Genomic DNA, 16,348 nt, shown 5'->3' on the forward strand with positions numbered 1-16,348 from the left:
GTAAGTAAAACATACAGTAAGCACTCAAGATCCTTGATAATAACTGCACTGATTTCAGGAACAAATCAACAAAGTGCAGTGTTTCAATTGACAAAAGGGCATCTTCCAGTATTGGAGAATGTTTGCACACACAGTGTGCTTGATGATCAGTGTAATGTTTGAACTCCTATGTGATACCAAGAGGTTCAAAACTCCATGGTGATACCATTTTTGTCTGGTTAGTGTTTCTTCTGCAGTAGCTCAAAGTCAAACCATTATACAAACTATTGTAACCAATACTTGTGAATAAGAGTATCCCTAAAACCCCTCATACTGAAGGACTTTTGTATACGTCTAGACCTTTATTGTACAGTTGCCACCTTTGTTTTACAGTCTTGACAAAAAAATTCTATATCAGAGCAGTTTGTTTCTTTGTTTAAAAGCTTTGTCTTCTCTCCCAATAGAGTTGAGTACACATGTGTCGTACATGTGAATGGCCATTCCAAACCATTCAAAAGTCAACTTCTCCTAGTACCACTGACCAGAACCTTTGCTCTATAATGTCTATTGTTGGATTTGTACTGGGTATACAAAGTACATAGCACCCCTCGCCCCTGCCTCTTGAGTTTAGGATACTGAAAACCACATGTAATACTGAGAAACTTACAGATGAGCAGTTGTCATGGTCTTGGCATTCCTGGACCTTGTTACATCACTAGCTTTTGTGACAAGAGACTCAACGAAGATCTCCAAGCAGCGAGCTTTCAGATATGGTCAAGGAGCTACCAACAAAAGCATGCAACAATATTGCCTACAGCACAGTAGTAGACACTCTTCTCCTCCCATGGTCACAAAGTGACTATCGCCTTTTTTTGCCAAACACCCAATAACACTGGGGTGTTTGATATGGGTTTTGTGCGCGTGAAAAATTTGCGCGTGCGTGTGAAGAATGGCTGAATAGCTCAATCTACATCAATACACATTTGTTGGGCTTGCATACCCATGCAAATTGGTCGGACACTTCTATAGTTAATACATCTACCAACAATACACATGTAAGGTTAACATCATCTGAATAGTAGAGAAACAACATGTAGGCATTTTTCAACAAGGATACAGATAATGACAGGAACTGCAGCAGCAACTTTTCCCACATCCTCATCAGTCTGCATGATCTTCTTTATTCTGGCCTACAGTGGAAAGAAAACAAACCAGTCTTTCTGTTTATATTATAATATTTTATTGTTATCATTTTTTTGCATCATCTTCATAATTATAGTAATAATCAGTTAGTTGACCAAGTAGTCATTACAAATACAATTAGGGGGTTTCTGGTAATAGCCTTCTGTTATGTAATGAATACAACATTTATCATTAAGTTCTGTTACGAGTTACAGCACGCTAAAATGTAGAGACAGTCCTGTCCAAAATATATTTTCGAGTTCATAACATGATACTGATATAAAAACATACAAATTTCCGCTTAAACTATGGCAGTTGAATTTTCTTTTAACTTCTCAAAAGCGTGCGACTCTGACGTATGGCGTTAACATTTCCTCGTGGTCATGTTGAATGCGTGGGTTGAACCATGAAGTACTCGTTGGAAATTGAAAATTTCTAGGAAGAAGAAACGCCCCCCTCCCCACACTGCACAGAAGCAAAATGCACTGATTTTCACTTCTACGACAAATGCCCGACAAAGCACGATCTACAGAAAGAAGAAAGTGACATTGCTTGACTAAAATGCATTGGTCGGTACTTACGGGAGGAAACCGCGCGTTGTATTTCTTCTTTTTCGAAGGCATTTTTATCTGCTTGGCCGAGTTTTCCCCGGAAACATGGACGAAATGTTAGTGCGCATGTCCGGTAACCTTTAACCTTCAGCCAGGTGAACACAAACACATGCTGGTTTTCCAGGTTTTGTTCCGAAATCTGAAAATTTAGCGGTCTGGAGAACGTCGTAAGTTATGGACAAAGCAAGAGAAAGAAATAAGGAGCTGAAGGACCAGCTGGAAATGGTAGGGGTGTTTATAGTTGTTTAGATAAAGATTTGACAAGCTCAGAAGATGTTAGATTAATTTCATCATAGAGGCAGTAGCGGTAGCCTCCTTGGATTAATAGATAGATTTAACATAACAAATCATAACATATCATATCATATATAAAAGGGCAATAATTTGCCTATGTTATATTTACATTTTATTATAATATTGAGAATATTCTTTGACATTTTGATTGTTTAAGTGATACATTGAAACCATTATTGCCAGTAATTTTTCTGTCCTTCTTGCTGATTTCAGTCTCCTAGTCAAAATCAGACTTTATTTGACTGTTTGAAAATTTCCCCCACCCCAGCTGCAGAAGGTGTGTAAGTTTTGCCAGCAGAAGAAAACAGCCCTCTTGCAGCATAAGGCAGTACTGCAGCAGTCTGCTGACCCACAGGGACCACTTCAGCCTGACTTACCACAAGCCACACAGGAATTGTGAGAATCATATATAAAGATTATAAGAATTACTGTATCTGTTACAGTTTTCTGTTGCCTTTCTGTAGCAGCCCTCGAGAACTATGAGTGGAGTAGGGGGAAGAGTTGAGGAAGGGTATTAAAGGGTGGGGTAGGGGGAAGAGTTGGGGAATGGTATTAAACTTTAAAGAGTGGGGTAGGGGGTAGCCGCGGCGACTGTTGCAGGGCTTCTCTTGCCTGCAGTCTTTGTCAGGGCTAATGTAAAAGACTGCAAGCAAGAGAAGCCCTGCAACAGTCGCCGCGGCTAGTTGAGGGAGGGTACGAGTGACATATTCCTGTACATTGATATTTCCGCATTAACAGGTATGGTCCAGTGTTGGAAAGTGTTGGTCAGTCCAGTCTACAGGAGTTAAAAGTCCTTGAACTGAAGGAACAACTTCAACTGGTCAAGATGAGAGAGGAGAGGGACAAGATCAAGCACACATTGTCACAAGGTGTGTTCATTTGCGGGACTCCATTGATTTAAGTTTTATTAGACATTGGGGCAACGGTAGAATAGGGAGAACAATACATGTATATGCTTATTTCAAGAAAGTGATTTATTTGACGACTAAGATTGCCACTAATTGCTGCAGTGTCTTTGAGAACATTGCTACATTTGTTTTTTTTTCTCTCATTTTCAGGTTGTTTTTATAAGTTAAAATTTCCTGTCCAAAAGGTGAAATAGCTATCATAACCATTGCAGTCTTTCAGTGTAATGATGTTACTGGTATGTATACAGACTATGAGTATGAAACAATATTTTCTTACACTAGGTTTGCTGCGCCATATTTTCAGCAGAAAAGTAAATCAGATCACTTTCTTGACATATGTTATTCACACAGTCAGAGAATACAGGTCTGATGTAGAGGACACAGCCCTTCCAGCCCTTGATAGATGGTACAGAGAGATGGAGACAATAGAAGAGGAAACATTGCAGATGTCATCAGGAAGTAACATAAAAGGTGAATGTAGCCAACTGTAGCTCTTGTTGACCTCTGTTTTGTATTAAATTGTTTGATGGGAAGAATAATGCTCTTGTGACACACCATACCGAAAATTTACTTGGCAAGTATTTCAGTAATTTCCCAACTACCTACTAAATGGACTGCACTACTCCTTACTGCTGCATGGTGGCACTGTGGCACAGTTGCTGTCCCAAACATCAGCAGAAACAGGGGGATGTACATTTTGTATACTCATGCTTTGGACCACAACACTACCATGCAGCAAGGAGTAATAGATCCTTATCAGGAAGGTAACTACTAAGGGATTATATGTAGCATGTATATGTAGTTACTAGAATATCAGGCAGGTAAATTTCCACCATGTAATACTGTGCATCTCAAAGGTATCAGTCTGGCTCTGGACAAGCTGTTCTTCCATGTCAGGTTGACAGGAGGAACGGGGGAGGGCCGACAGCTTTCATTTTCTACCAGACATGGAGGGATCTGTATTCACATCTGTATCAAAGAACCATCTCTACACACACAGAGGTTTGTAGTGAATGACTTTAATTTTCAAATTGGCTTCAAGGTGTACAACACATGGCAAGTGATTATATTATAATACAATACAAGGTATCACCAGGCATTCAAATCTAATTGCAGTTTTCTGGTGGTCAATCTAATTGTGGCTAGATGTTTTGTGTCATGTTGTTCAGGTGGCTTTTTCTTAATGTGTAATTCTACTCCATTTCACACTTTTGTTGAAATGATGGCTCTCCATGCAGAGTTTTCATGGTTTCAAAAAGAAAGAATTCTTCTACTCTTAAGTCAATTGTTTGTAAGCCATTTTTGTCTACAATTGCATTTTATGCCATAAGTTTACTTATGTGACATAGACATTGCTTTACTATGTACATTTTGAATGTAATCAAGCATTATATGTTTCATTTTCTTCTTCAATAAATTTTCATGAAAATCTGAACATAGAATCTAAAAATACTAGCAGTGTTACAAATTAAAATGATGTTATACATCCCAGAAGATGATGACTAACAATGTTTGTACATTTACAGATCTGGTGACGTGTCATCAGATATCATGTACCTGGTACAGTCAGATCTGTATGTTGCTGATTTACCTGCAGAAGGGAACAGATACCTGAAGAACAACCTGTCTGCTTCAGACTTTGTGAAAAACGTTGTGTGGAAACACATCGATGAGGACTGTTTAGCCTTGTCATGACACAGTGGTCAATAAACACAAAATAAGATTCACAGTCAAAGTGTATCAACTAGTTATGTGTGCTACTGAACTTACCCTGAAGTTACACTTTACTTGCACATAACTGCAATTTTTCAGTCTTTCAAAGAGGACAGTTGCTTAATTGAGTATAATATGGAGTGTTCGTTAACACTTCATTTTTGAGGATAAAAACATGCTTTTAGCAAAACAATGAATTGTACCCTGTAATAATGAGACTGATACAATCCTGAGTGACTGACAGCAGAAAGATAAGATTAACCTCCTTGTACAGACCAAACCTAATGGTTGTCTCACATTTATAACCTTACCACAGGAAACATGTTAAAGATACCTTGTATAAGTAAAATACTTCATACTTCCATTCGGAACATGCTAGACTACTACATACATTTTATTTGAACCATTCTATATTCATAAGAATATCACATCGACCTGCAGGCTGCTTTTGATTGTCATGAGGGAAGAGGTAAGGGTCAGACATACATTTCATATTCATGCATGTAGCAGCAGTGGCTGAGAATGCAACCTCTTACATTAGCAGCACCTGAGTGTAACAGGATATGTAATGAGGCAGTGAGGCATGGGTGAGGCAGTGTTTCCTAATTCGAACTAATGTCACTTGGTTTCCCATCCAGTTACATAATACAGGGAACAATAACATGTACAAGAGGAGGCTAATTCTTGATCACCCTCCTTGATCTACATGATAGTGTATATATTTAGAGTGACTGAGGATTGTCATTCATAAGGCAAGGTATGGAAAAATGTTGGCAGCATTAAAACACTTTTGACATCCAGTGTGAACCTACATTCACAAGTAAGGAACAATTATGATGACAATTGGCTCGTCATATTCAAATGTTACATGTTCACAAATCTTCCTTCTTATACACTTTCCAAGCTTGAAAGCATATCTGGAAGTAGATGTGTGCAAGCTTTTCCTGAACTGCACTTTTTTTGTCAGGCCAATGATCATCAGACAACTTCAAGAGGTGTCTTGCACACACCAATGCTCGTGGCAGCTGTTTCTTAGCCGTGTAAACCTGTATCAGACCTTTCAGAGCTGCCTCCATACATGGATGGTATGTCTTCTTCTTCAGCTCAACCCTGTAGCCCTTCTTAAACATCTCTCCTGCCTTTTCCAAGAGTTCTGGTTTCCCGTCATCCATCATGAACTGCCCGGCTGTGATGTAGTACGCGGACAGCCTCTGTGGAGGGTTCAGGTTCCCGGCGCGTATCTCATCCTCCGCAAGTTTCAGCATCCTGTCGCACTCCTCTTGTCCCTTTTTGATGAATCCGTTCTTCTTCTCTTCTGCATTCATGAACATTGCTCTGTAGCACTTGACCAGCTTCTCATGACAGCGTAACTTGGTGTGTACATCTGGACCGACGCGTTTCAGCAGCCCAAATTCGTAGTACTCGGTTCTGTCACCAAGCATGGTCTTGTAGAAACCCTCTGCCCTCTGAAGGTCTGGCATGACTTGTTCCTTGGCTTTACCCTCTACCTCAAGTAGCAGCTTGTTCAGACCTTCAGCCTTTGAGAGAAAGGTGTGCAGAAGACTGCAGCCTGTTGCATTGGTGACTTCCTCACACAGGTAGTAAGCAACCTGCATGTCTCGGATGAAAGGAGCCCTTCTGTCAGAACCTGGAGGGTACTGGTCACTAAGGTAGAAGATGGTTCTACCAAGGGTGTAGATGGTAGAGATGTACAATTCTGGGAGGAAAACTTCCCTCAGTGTCTCCACAGGCATGGCTAGCTTGTTGTCAGCTAACTTTTGGTACATCTGTGGTGTCAGGGAATCATAAGTCTTCACCACAGACTCCATGTCTGTTCTGTCCTTGGGAGTAAGCTTGTCCTGTATGGCTCTGAACTGCTGTTCAGTGACTATCATGCCTATCACTGTGTCTTGGAGGAAGTGGTCTTTCAAGGAACAACTTTTAGCAGACAGCACCTTGTACAGCTCTCTGGCCTCTGCTCTTGGGGACTCCTCCAGATCCCTGTCTCTGTTGTCTTCTTGTTTGTCTTCCAAAACCTTTTCTTGAAGAGCCTGAGGGTTGACACTGGCGAACTGTAGCAGCAGTTTCTTTGCATCTTGCAGGGGCTTTTCAGACAAGACTCGAGTTTCCTTCTGGGTATGCAGGAAACCATACACACCCAGCAACATGGATTTCATTAACGGATACTCAGGACCCATGGCCATCCCGTCAGCGTGCTCCAGCACTCTTTCCACATGTGGCATTAGTGACATGCTGAAGTTATGGGCCACAAAGTACCTGTTATCCTTGGAGAAGAACTTGACTAAGATTTCAAGCAACATGTTGATGCAGCTTATCTTCTGTTGCTCATCCATCCTCAGACCTATAGCTGTCTGTGTGACTCCATGGATGGACAGGCGGCGGTTGACCCCCACACCCTTGATCCAGCCAAGTGACCGCTCCTTCAGCTGTCCGGCAAACTCAAGATGGTAGGCTAGCCTGGATGCTGGTGACGCAGCTTTCAACGCGTCTCTCAGGATCAGGAAGGGGATGTCACGGGGCTTTAAAAAGGCACAGAGTTGTAACATAGACTTGTACTGGTCGTCCAGCTTGTCTATGGCTACCTCCAGGGCTGCAAAGATGGTTCTTCCAGCATCTTGATGCTCGGCCTTGTGATAGTGAGCCTGAAGCCACTGGTCTTCTCTCTCCCTTGTTTGTGCCATGGCCTCCTTACCACTATTCAGCAGCTGGATGTACTCAGGGAAAGTCATGCTGCATTGCTGTATGGTGGCTCTAGCTGCTGCTAAGCCAAGTGGCAGGCAGCTGAAAGATCTGGCCAACTCTTCAATCCCATCTCTTGGAATATCACTGGACAATCCATTGGACAAGAATTCTACGGCTTCCCCCTCTGTGAATCCTTCCATCACGATACTGTTTGCTGTTGGGAGGTTGAAGGCAGAGTTCTGTGTCGTCACGATGAGCTTAGCTGAAGAGTTCAAGATGTCGTTGGGAATGGCCACCGTTGCTGAGAGGTCGTCTACAACAAGTACAACATGGCTCCTCTGGTTAACCAGGCTGGAGATGTGATTGTTCCCATCTTCTGATCCCCCACTCAGCCTTTGCTGTAAGGTTTGAACCTCTTCGTTGAGCTTGTCCCTGGAACTACCATCCATGACCCACACTACAGCACCAGGGTTGAATCTGGCATAATCACTTGCGACTTTGTATGCCAACTGTGTTTTACCCGACCCAGAAATGCCGTAAATCACTGCCCCTCTACTTGTTTCTAAGCTCTTGTATACCTCCTTGATTTTCTTGGTTGTGAAAAAGTGATCCACAACCCCACCTAGATTGGAGATACCCCTAATACTTGCTGAATACTTCACCCTAGGATCTAATGCTTTTGCAAGATCATCAAGCCCCTCTTCCTCTAGAACCTCCACAAATAACAAATACTTAGTAGGATCTTTACTTGCTAAAACTCCAACAACTTCCTCTATGGTTTCCTTAACAGACACTTCGTTAGAAGTTTGTACCTCTCCGGCAAACAGGACTTGTTTTAGAGACATTGCCTCAAGAAGTTTGGATAAGGACTGGTGGTCTTTAACCTCTTCAACAAAGGTGCTGATGTTGTTCTTGAGAAGGTCTTCATGTACCATCTTCATCTCTGTCTCGTGATCTGGAACAGACAGTTAAGATGTAAAATTGATATAAGTTCTAACGCTTATTAGTACTCACAATCACATTTCGAGAAACAACAGTATCTTCCCATATCACACAATACTTTTACCAGTACTACTTTCCTAATCTTGAGTTGCAATTTGATCCTTACCTAGCTCTCTTGTTTCCACTCTCTGGTCTATGCCTCTCACTCCTTCAAAGGTTCCTTCAATGGTAAGACAAACTCCTTTCTTCCCGTCTGGACACTTGTCAATCCTGAAGGTTCCCTTCTTGCCACACTGCTGGAAGATGTCCACAACATCCCCCGGTGCTGTCTTCGTCTTCCCGCTGTCCTTCATCATCTTGATTGACACAGTGCCTTGAAGGAAGATGTCGAGAGTGAATGTCATCCTGTACACTCTCTCTCTGGTGACCATCGAGGCCAGTACCTTTGAGTGAGGTGGTAGAGTCAGCTTCCTCTTGTGAGCATAACTCTCGTCTGTCTCCCTCGCTTCTGCCTTTGTCTTGGAGAGGTTGAACTGTACCCCAGCCTTGGCGGTCAGTCCTGTGATGGCAGGCAAGCCTACCTGCACTGACACGTCAGAGGATAGCCGGAAACCTTTTGTCTGAGACCACTGGCAGGAGTACTTTGTGGTGTTTTCCACAGATAGTTCATCTTCTGAGGGAACATCCAAGTCATTAACGAGGATCTTTTTGATGGTACTGACCCTGTCGTCTTCTTTCCTGTCTTCCTCATGGTACGTCTCCTTGCCCTTAATGATTGACAGGTCTGTAGTGTCTACTGAGACCAGTTTGTGGTACCTCTGGCCGAGTTTTTCTTGTGCCCACGTGGTGAAGATTGTGTCTAGGTCTGTAATGTCAGTCATGTTGCAGCACCTGTACATCAAAGATAAGTAAAGACAGTTTCAATCTAGTGCAGAGCAAAACTTTTTCCAAGTCCAACACATAAAAAATCTAATTTTAAATTGTCATACATGTAGGTGTTTTGTGAACAAGGAGGTAACATTAAAACCTCTTTGTTGCACACGCACAAGCTTGTTTGTTGCCCTGGCAACATACTTTCAGTTTCGGTCTAAACGTTGCTATGTCCGTCGTCAACAACAATGTCTACCGTTTAGATATCAAAACTAAAGTACACACACCACAATTTGTAGATTTATTTGCACATGCTACCAGTGAAAATAAACATCAGATTCAGTACACAACAACAACTCTGAGCAACAGTTATTAAAGCATGGACTGTACCGTCAAATGAGGTTCAACCGAATTCCTTGTTGGAACAGGCCATGCATGGGGCGCCCGGGCGTGGTTAAAAATAATTTAGATGAACGGATGTGACAACAATATTTGTCTGTCACTGTCAGATCGTACCAATAGTAGACAGCTGTTGAGGACCTTGTCAAATAATTGATACCTTTCTGAAAGGTGACAACGCCCGTGATATTTCTTCGGGCTTCCTGGACAAGGATTATCGTGATGACGTCTGGTCTTGCGTCATCAGTGATCAGAACCAAAAGAAATACGTGACGTAACCAGACAACCCCCTCAAAATACAACAAAGGAATGCCGAGAACACCGAGTGAGTACTTTACCTTGTAACATTATAATCTCGCGTGTTGGATGGCCCTTAACCATGTAGACACCTGTCATGTCTCTTTCCACACGTCAAGATCTGAATCCCACCTGGCACGGCCACGCCATGTTTTCATCCACTTCCGGGGTTTGGGGATCCCGGCTACTTCCGGTTGTTAGCGTAGTCTATTAGATTACAGGGGTAAGTTTTTCACATTGTCGACTTTTTGTTGTAAAAAGCCGTTGTATCAATTAAATTACAACGTGCAATATTTAATATCAAGAAATGGAAGGTAAAGTGGTTGTTTGATGGGGATGTGATAGAGATAGCCGCAAGCTTTTAGTTCAAACATCCCCGTATTATTAATGGACTGATCCGCTTTTATCTCAATGCACAGGCTGTAGACGACTCACTGTCGGACCTCTTTTCGTTGTGTCGTTTTCAACCACTACTATTATCGTATTTTGAGCAGTCTAGGAACACGAACTATGACAGATACTCCAGCAAAAGGCACAGTTCTAAACGGACACCATGCGGTGAGTGTATGTCCTTCTTGTCGCGTGAAAATTTATGTGTTTCTGAACCTCTTTGTTGACATGATTATGAAACAGGATTCATGCACACGTACACGTGGCGGTTTCGATAGTTTCGAAGTCGATCACTTGACGCCATCTTGTCTTTTGTGTGTATTTATGTTCTATGATGGTCGAGAATAATGCAAAATCTATTCTGGATTCCCCCCCCCCCACCGTTGCACGTAACGGTACAGTTAATAGTACTCTTCAAGCAGATGTGAGGATCCGGCTCAGTCTGATTTTACGTACGCTCGCTTTTGCAACTTCTAGTTTAGTCACCTCTATCTTGAAGTACACCTTTCTGAATGTTACAAGGTAGTTGCACTACTAGGCAGGCGTCGCTAAAACACCAAGAGTAAGATACTGAACCCGATCCTTTCATCTGCTTGAAGGAACGTTACATGTAACGAGTACATGCAACGTTACATGTATCACGAGTTCTGAATAATTGATAAGAAAGATTAGAACAAAGAACACTCCAGCTTCCATTCCATATCTGTTGGAAAATAGAAAATTAAGGTTGCAGACTCATAACAAAAAGGTATATACAGAAAATGTATTAAGAACAACAAGATATGGCCATTGGTTTGAAAATTTTAAAGTAAGCACAGTGATACAATTGAGCATGGAGGTAGAAACTACCACCATCAATTGAGATGTAGTTTGAAAAAAAAAAAGCAAGCAACTAATATTCATGCTCTATTGTGACTCTTTCGTTTCTTAATTTAGGAAATCCACCGCTACACCTACACCCCTGAAGACCTGGTCATCCAGTCTTCTCCATGGGAGAAGTTCAGTCGTAGTAAGGTAAAATTTAATAAGGTAATACTAGGCTCATTTCACCGACTTTTGGTGATGCGGTATAAGGTATGAAAAGGAATAAGGTACACGTATACGGTGATAAGTTACAGAATACTACCATTTATCATCTATTTATTATTACTAGTATCATGAATACAACACTTTTACTTAAGCACAGTTGAAGTTGTGGTCACCAAATGTAATTGGTTAAATCATTGATTCACTGCATGTAAGTTATGAACAACAATATTGATATTATGGTCTATTGTTCAATTGATCATATTTGAAGTTTGTCTCACACTGTTGTTCTTAGTTTGATGAGGAGTTGTGCAGAAGGTGGGATGAAGCCATGGAGGCAGGGATGTTCCGGTATAAACTGGACTCTCTACAGACCAAGATTCTGCCTGGACCCTTGAGATTCGTCGCACAGGTAAACAGAATTCTGGGTAGAACCTTTGAAGACAACCATGTACAATATGCTAGATTGTGCAGGTCTCTCTATCAGTAGACAAGTGGGTAAAAACATTTTTTTAGGCAGCATGATTGACTTATTCTAAACAGTATAAGTAGTACATTGTATGTATTTATTGAGTGGAGAGTCTGGAGACTTTTTTGTTTTTTCAGTTGAATGTGAAGAGAGCCCAGGAAAGAAGAGCTCCACAGAACATTATAGGAATGAACCATCCCTTTGACCCAAAGAAGTTCAACTTCACCAAAATCAAGCCTGGAGAGGTAGGTGCATCTTTTATTTGTACAGTCAGGACATTGCTATACAGATAATGTCCTTGGTACAGTATATGTTTTTGTTTTCCAAACAGAATTTTTTGTCACTCTGATGTCCTCCTGTTGTTCTCTCCTAGGTTGTGTTTGAGCTTTGCCCACAAAGGGACTCATCTCCTCAGGAGAATGGAACAATGGATACACATGATAGAACAACATCAGATGAAACACCTGCAAGCAAAAGGGTATATAGATATTAATGATACTTTTCAAATCACTCTAATCTCATGTTTGCCCTACGTTTGTTTGAATTGAAAGAAAACACATTCACATGGGTTTCAAGAAGCAGCTTGATCATCTCTGAAATTGCATACAACACAAAATTAGAACATTAAACATTATTTTTTTCTCCTAGGTCAAGAAGTCTGCCCACATGGTTATCATCAATGTGAGCCCTCTGGAGTATGGGAATATACTGATGGTGCCTTCATTACAAGACTGTCTACCCCAGGTCAGAGGGTTTGTGTGTGTGGCCAATCACAGCTTAACAATGTTAAATACATTAGACAAGATCTTGTTTGTTAGTTCTGTTTATTCCCTAGTATAGCTTGATTTTTGTGTACAAATAAGCAAAGCATCAAATATCTACATTTCTGAAGCTTTAAGTGTAAATTAGTAATATTTGTGGTCTGATTTTATTACTCCACAAAACCACATTACATGTAGGTGTTGACAGAAGAGGCACTTCTACTGGCAATGGAGATGACACTTCTCAGTAAGCACCAGTAAGTGATTGTTGTATTCATCTAGAGTCTTTAGTTTAACTGTGCAGAATATATTTCTTCGTGACAGAACTTCTATGATTCAATACTGCTGCAAGACTAATCTACTTGTATATGTATCTAGCTGTAAGTTGCATGATCTTGTTTTTTCTATACACAATGCTCCAATGTCAACCCATGTTCTTTGATTCTTTTAAGATACCTCATTTAGATTTACTGTATACCTGCTCATATCCATTTTGATATTCTAAACCTTTTGCATAGAACTGGAGTGGGCTTAGGAGCTATGTATAATTTTATAAACTTGTTTGTCGAACCCATTTTTTCTGCAGGGGTTTCAGGATGGGGTTCAACAGTTTGTGTGCCTACTCATCTGTCAATCATCTACATTTCCATGGTTACTACCTGGAACATGAGCTGGGGACAGAGAGCTGTGTGAGTGATCTTGATATTTTCCTCAAAGTACAAGACATTAACTTTTAGTTCAGAATGTCTTCCTTGCAGGTATTGTATTACAAAGGAATGAGTAATTTTTATATTTCATCATTGTGGTAATCTATTCCAACAACTAACATCTTTCTGTAACATGATAATGTTTTACCCCACATGTACAGGTGACAGTTCCATTCCACTCTGATATCCATGTTCTCAATGATGACTACCCAGCACTGGGGTTCGCATTCCAACTGAAGGGAAAGGATGTTACAGGACTGGCAAGGTGTGATTTTATGTTGCCTTTATCTGAAATGTAGCACACTATAGCAAATATAGCTGTTGACTGCTCTTTGTCTGTTTGTTCTTTATGTCAGGGGATATTGATACCTTTTATACTATAAATGCATGTATTCAATACATTGATATTGTTTTGTGTGTAAAAATCCACTATAAACAATGTAATACATATATTTCTGGTTGTTACATGCACATGTATTAATTAACTGATCTACATTGCACAATGTTGTTATTGTGACAGCTATTAAAATAGGTTACTGATTGGAATGTTTACTATTTTTGAAAACCTCTTGGATATGTTTTGTAGCCTGGCAAACCACAGGTCATATCTATCTAGTATCCATCAAAACCTTGGCATAGAACACCAACTGGGTTTGACACTGAATTCAGCAAGAGGTTCCTTTAGTTAGTATAATGTTATTAAAAATTTGTGTAATTTTCCCTGCCCTCAGACAAGTGTACCAGGTTGCTGACTACCTCCAAAGGCATGAGATAGCCCACAATGTGTTCATGACCAGGGGAACACAGTTTGGGGAGGATGCCAACAGTCCCAACAGAACCCTCAGGGTGTACCTGTGGCCCAGGCAGCCTGTAACAGGTTAGGGTCTATTACATAATCATGTCATGCCTACATCAGGCCTCCAAATTAACTTTTCTTCCTATTATCCCAGCACTGTCCCAAAAGTAAATTTCGATTGAGGATGAACTGTCCCAACTGTTTTTTGGGAAGTATTGTATGACTTCAACTTCAAGTCAACTTTATTTTTGCTTCTGAATCCCAGTTGCACTATAATTGCAGTGTAGACAGGAAATTCTGGAGGACTTTTCCGGATCCAAAACCAGGACATGTGCCTGATAAACTAAAGAAGGGCTGACATTCGGATGTGGATTATTTTTCTTTTGTCCCAAAAATCTCCCAAAGTGTCTTTTTACTTTTTTAGTTGTCCCAGCCTAAATCTTAGTGGTCAGTGGCCATTGGACCACCTTTAATTTTGAGCCCTGCACATACCATGTTTACATTGATAACATGTTGTAAACAAGCATACAAGGAGACAATAACATTGTGGAGATGCCTGCACTCCTGTTGTGTCAACACATTCCATTGATTAGTCATGTTATCAAACATTGCAATACCGGTAGGATAGCATGCAAAAACCACTGCAGCAAGAGCCGAGTGGTGTTGAGTGCTTGCTTTGAATGGGGTGTGACACAGCTTTGATTCTCCATATCAAAGTCAATGATTTCAAACCACAATCAAAGTTCACATACTAGTAGTGGTGTTTGCTTAGGAATTGCTCTTCTCTACTAGGTGCCAAGAATGACTTTGTCTTCAACCCTGCACTGTGTGAACTGGCTGGACATCTCCCTATTAAAGGTACGTGGAGGCTGCAAATTTTTAAAAAATTTAAGAAAAGTTTCTTGATGTTTTGTGCAGTAATGTATAAGCAGTCTAGCAGTATTTCTTAATGTCACCTTTAATGACATTATACTGCCATGTAAAGTTTTATTTTCTTTAGAAAATTAACTTTGCAACTTTGTAACGGTTTCATGACATGTTATTGCATTGGAATGACCATCATTTAGTCAGCTGCTGATCCACTGTTCTGATAACAACTAGGTGATTCTATGTAAGTGAAAGATTGTGAATGTCTTTATTCTTTTCTTCATTAAGATCTTTATCGTTTGTGTAGTTGAGGATGGATACAGGACAGTCACAGAGGAACTGGCTGTCAATACACTCAGGACACAGTCTTTACAAAGAGAGGAGTTTGATGCCTTGAAAACAGAGTTAGCAGCAATGCTGGGATGAGAAGAATTGTGGAACAGATTGTCATTGACAATCAGCCTTATACGTGTTTTGTGGACATTTTATATATGTTATATCTTGATTTTATTACCTCACTATATAAAGAGAGTGGGAGCTGAATCCAACTCAATTGGTAACGATTCAATGTCAATTTGGGCCAATTCCCATACATGTACAAGTGATGTTACAGCAATACTTGCATTACACTGTAGTTTCAAATTTCAGGAAATAGGTTTGTTAAAGGTCACAATTATATGTAAAGTGATAATTTTGTTGTTTCTGATATGATAGCATAAACATGTGTTAGGTGAAATGACTATCGTGTTGGTTTGGACATTGTATTATCAATGTTTTCAGTGGATATGTCAATGCAGGAAAATAGGTGAAATTCATCTAACATGTTATTGACAATCAGTGCACATGAACAAGACTACATAACATTACTAGCTTATATTACTGTATATAGATTCTACTAAACTGGAATAAGTGATCAATTTTTAAAGAAACCAACTTTGTTTGGCAGATTTGAGGTGTGCATTGAAAATGCTGGAATTTTAATCTTTTCATTTGGTTTGCTTAACCTTCGAAGTGTCACATATATTTATATGTGTTTTAGAATCTGATGTCATGTAACAGCCTAACCTGATGTTTAAGGTTAGAAGGGAAAACAGAAGAAAGGTGTTGTGTATGAAATATTTATCCATTCTTAGACAATGCAGAGATGGCAGACTTCACCTTCTTCATGTAGGTCAGAAGCAAACACACTGACGAAAGTGATCGTCTTCAGTTCATTTCTCATGATTACATTGATATTTGTTGTAAAGGTATCTTCAGATTACCTTGTACATTGTCTAACATTTCCAGATGATCTGTTCTTCTCAATCACGCATCATGCTGAAAACTTGTACTCAATCTGACAAGAGTAATTAATGCTAATTAATCAGGTTATAACAGATTCTTTATTGACACAACAAAAAAAAAACTAATACTAAAGTGTATCACATAAGAAAT

The 16,348-nt window shown here is 40.2% G+C and overlaps 2 protein-coding genes across 5 annotated transcripts in view; one reads left to right on the forward strand and one right to left on the reverse strand.

The window, feature by feature from the left end:
- The window catches only part of LOC109474980, a 16,495-nt gene extending 6,389 nt beyond the window's left edge, over positions 1-10,106 (reverse strand). Inside the window, exons 1-4 of one of the 3 annotated variants that reach the window (XM_019775482.1) lie at positions 9,940-10,106; positions 8,499-9,223; positions 5,698-8,345; positions 2,310-2,407 (exon numbers count right to left, since the gene is read on the reverse strand). In XM_019775482.1, the coding sequence (XP_019631041.1) occupies positions 2,310-2,407; positions 5,698-8,345; positions 8,499-9,213 (3,461 nt within the window). In that variant the 5' untranslated portion in view covers positions 9,214-9,223; positions 9,940-10,106. Of the gene's footprint in view, positions 1-2,309; positions 2,408-5,521; positions 8,346-8,498; positions 9,224-9,592; positions 9,858-9,939 lie in introns of those variants that run through there. The other 2 variants (XM_019775481.1, XM_019775480.1) reach the window with 2 other exon arrangements.
- A 179-nt stretch (positions 10,107-10,285) lies between these two features.
- LOC109474983 (GDP-D-glucose phosphorylase 1-like) lies at positions 10,286-16,317 on the forward strand. 2 transcript variants are annotated; one of them, XM_019775486.1, is made up of 12 exons: positions 10,286-10,456; positions 11,225-11,302; positions 11,610-11,726; positions 11,921-12,028; positions 12,157-12,261; positions 12,432-12,527; positions 12,743-12,801; positions 13,131-13,233; positions 13,413-13,516; positions 13,983-14,128; positions 14,840-14,905; positions 15,222-16,317. In XM_019775486.1, exons 1-12 carry the CDS (start codon positions 10,409-10,411, stop codon positions 15,338-15,340), a joined length of 1,149 nt encoding a protein of 382 aa, XP_019631045.1. In that variant the 5' UTR covers positions 10,286-10,408; the 3' UTR covers positions 15,341-16,317. The 2 variants fall into 2 exon arrangements, with proteins under 2 accessions (XP_019631045.1, XP_019631043.1); XM_019775484.1 differs by having other exon boundaries at positions 10,300-10,456; positions 11,225-11,317.
- Positions 16,318-16,348: the final 31 nt, after the last annotated feature.

Source organism: Branchiostoma belcheri, unplaced genomic scaffold (genome assembly GCF_001625305.1).
Source record: "Branchiostoma belcheri isolate BF01 breed outbred unplaced genomic scaffold, Haploidv18h27 scaffold32, whole genome shotgun sequence".
Classification (NCBI taxonomy): Eukaryota; Metazoa; Chordata; class Leptocardii; order Amphioxiformes; family Branchiostomatidae; genus Branchiostoma; species Branchiostoma belcheri.

Bases quoted from the DNA above. Each gene is read 5' to 3' on its own strand.
- LOC109474983 (XM_019775484.1), top strand. From the start codon at position 10,409: ATGACAGATACTCCAGCAAAAGGCACAGTTCTAAACGGACACCATGCG. The intron at 11,318-11,609 runs GTAATACTAGGC...TGTTGTTCTTAG, and splicing joins GTAAGGTAAAATTTAATAAG to TTTGATGAGGAGTTGTGCAG. The intron at 13,234-13,412 runs GTGAGTGATCTT...CCACATGTACAG, and splicing joins AGCTGGGGACAGAGAGCTGT to GTGACAGTTCCATTCCACTC.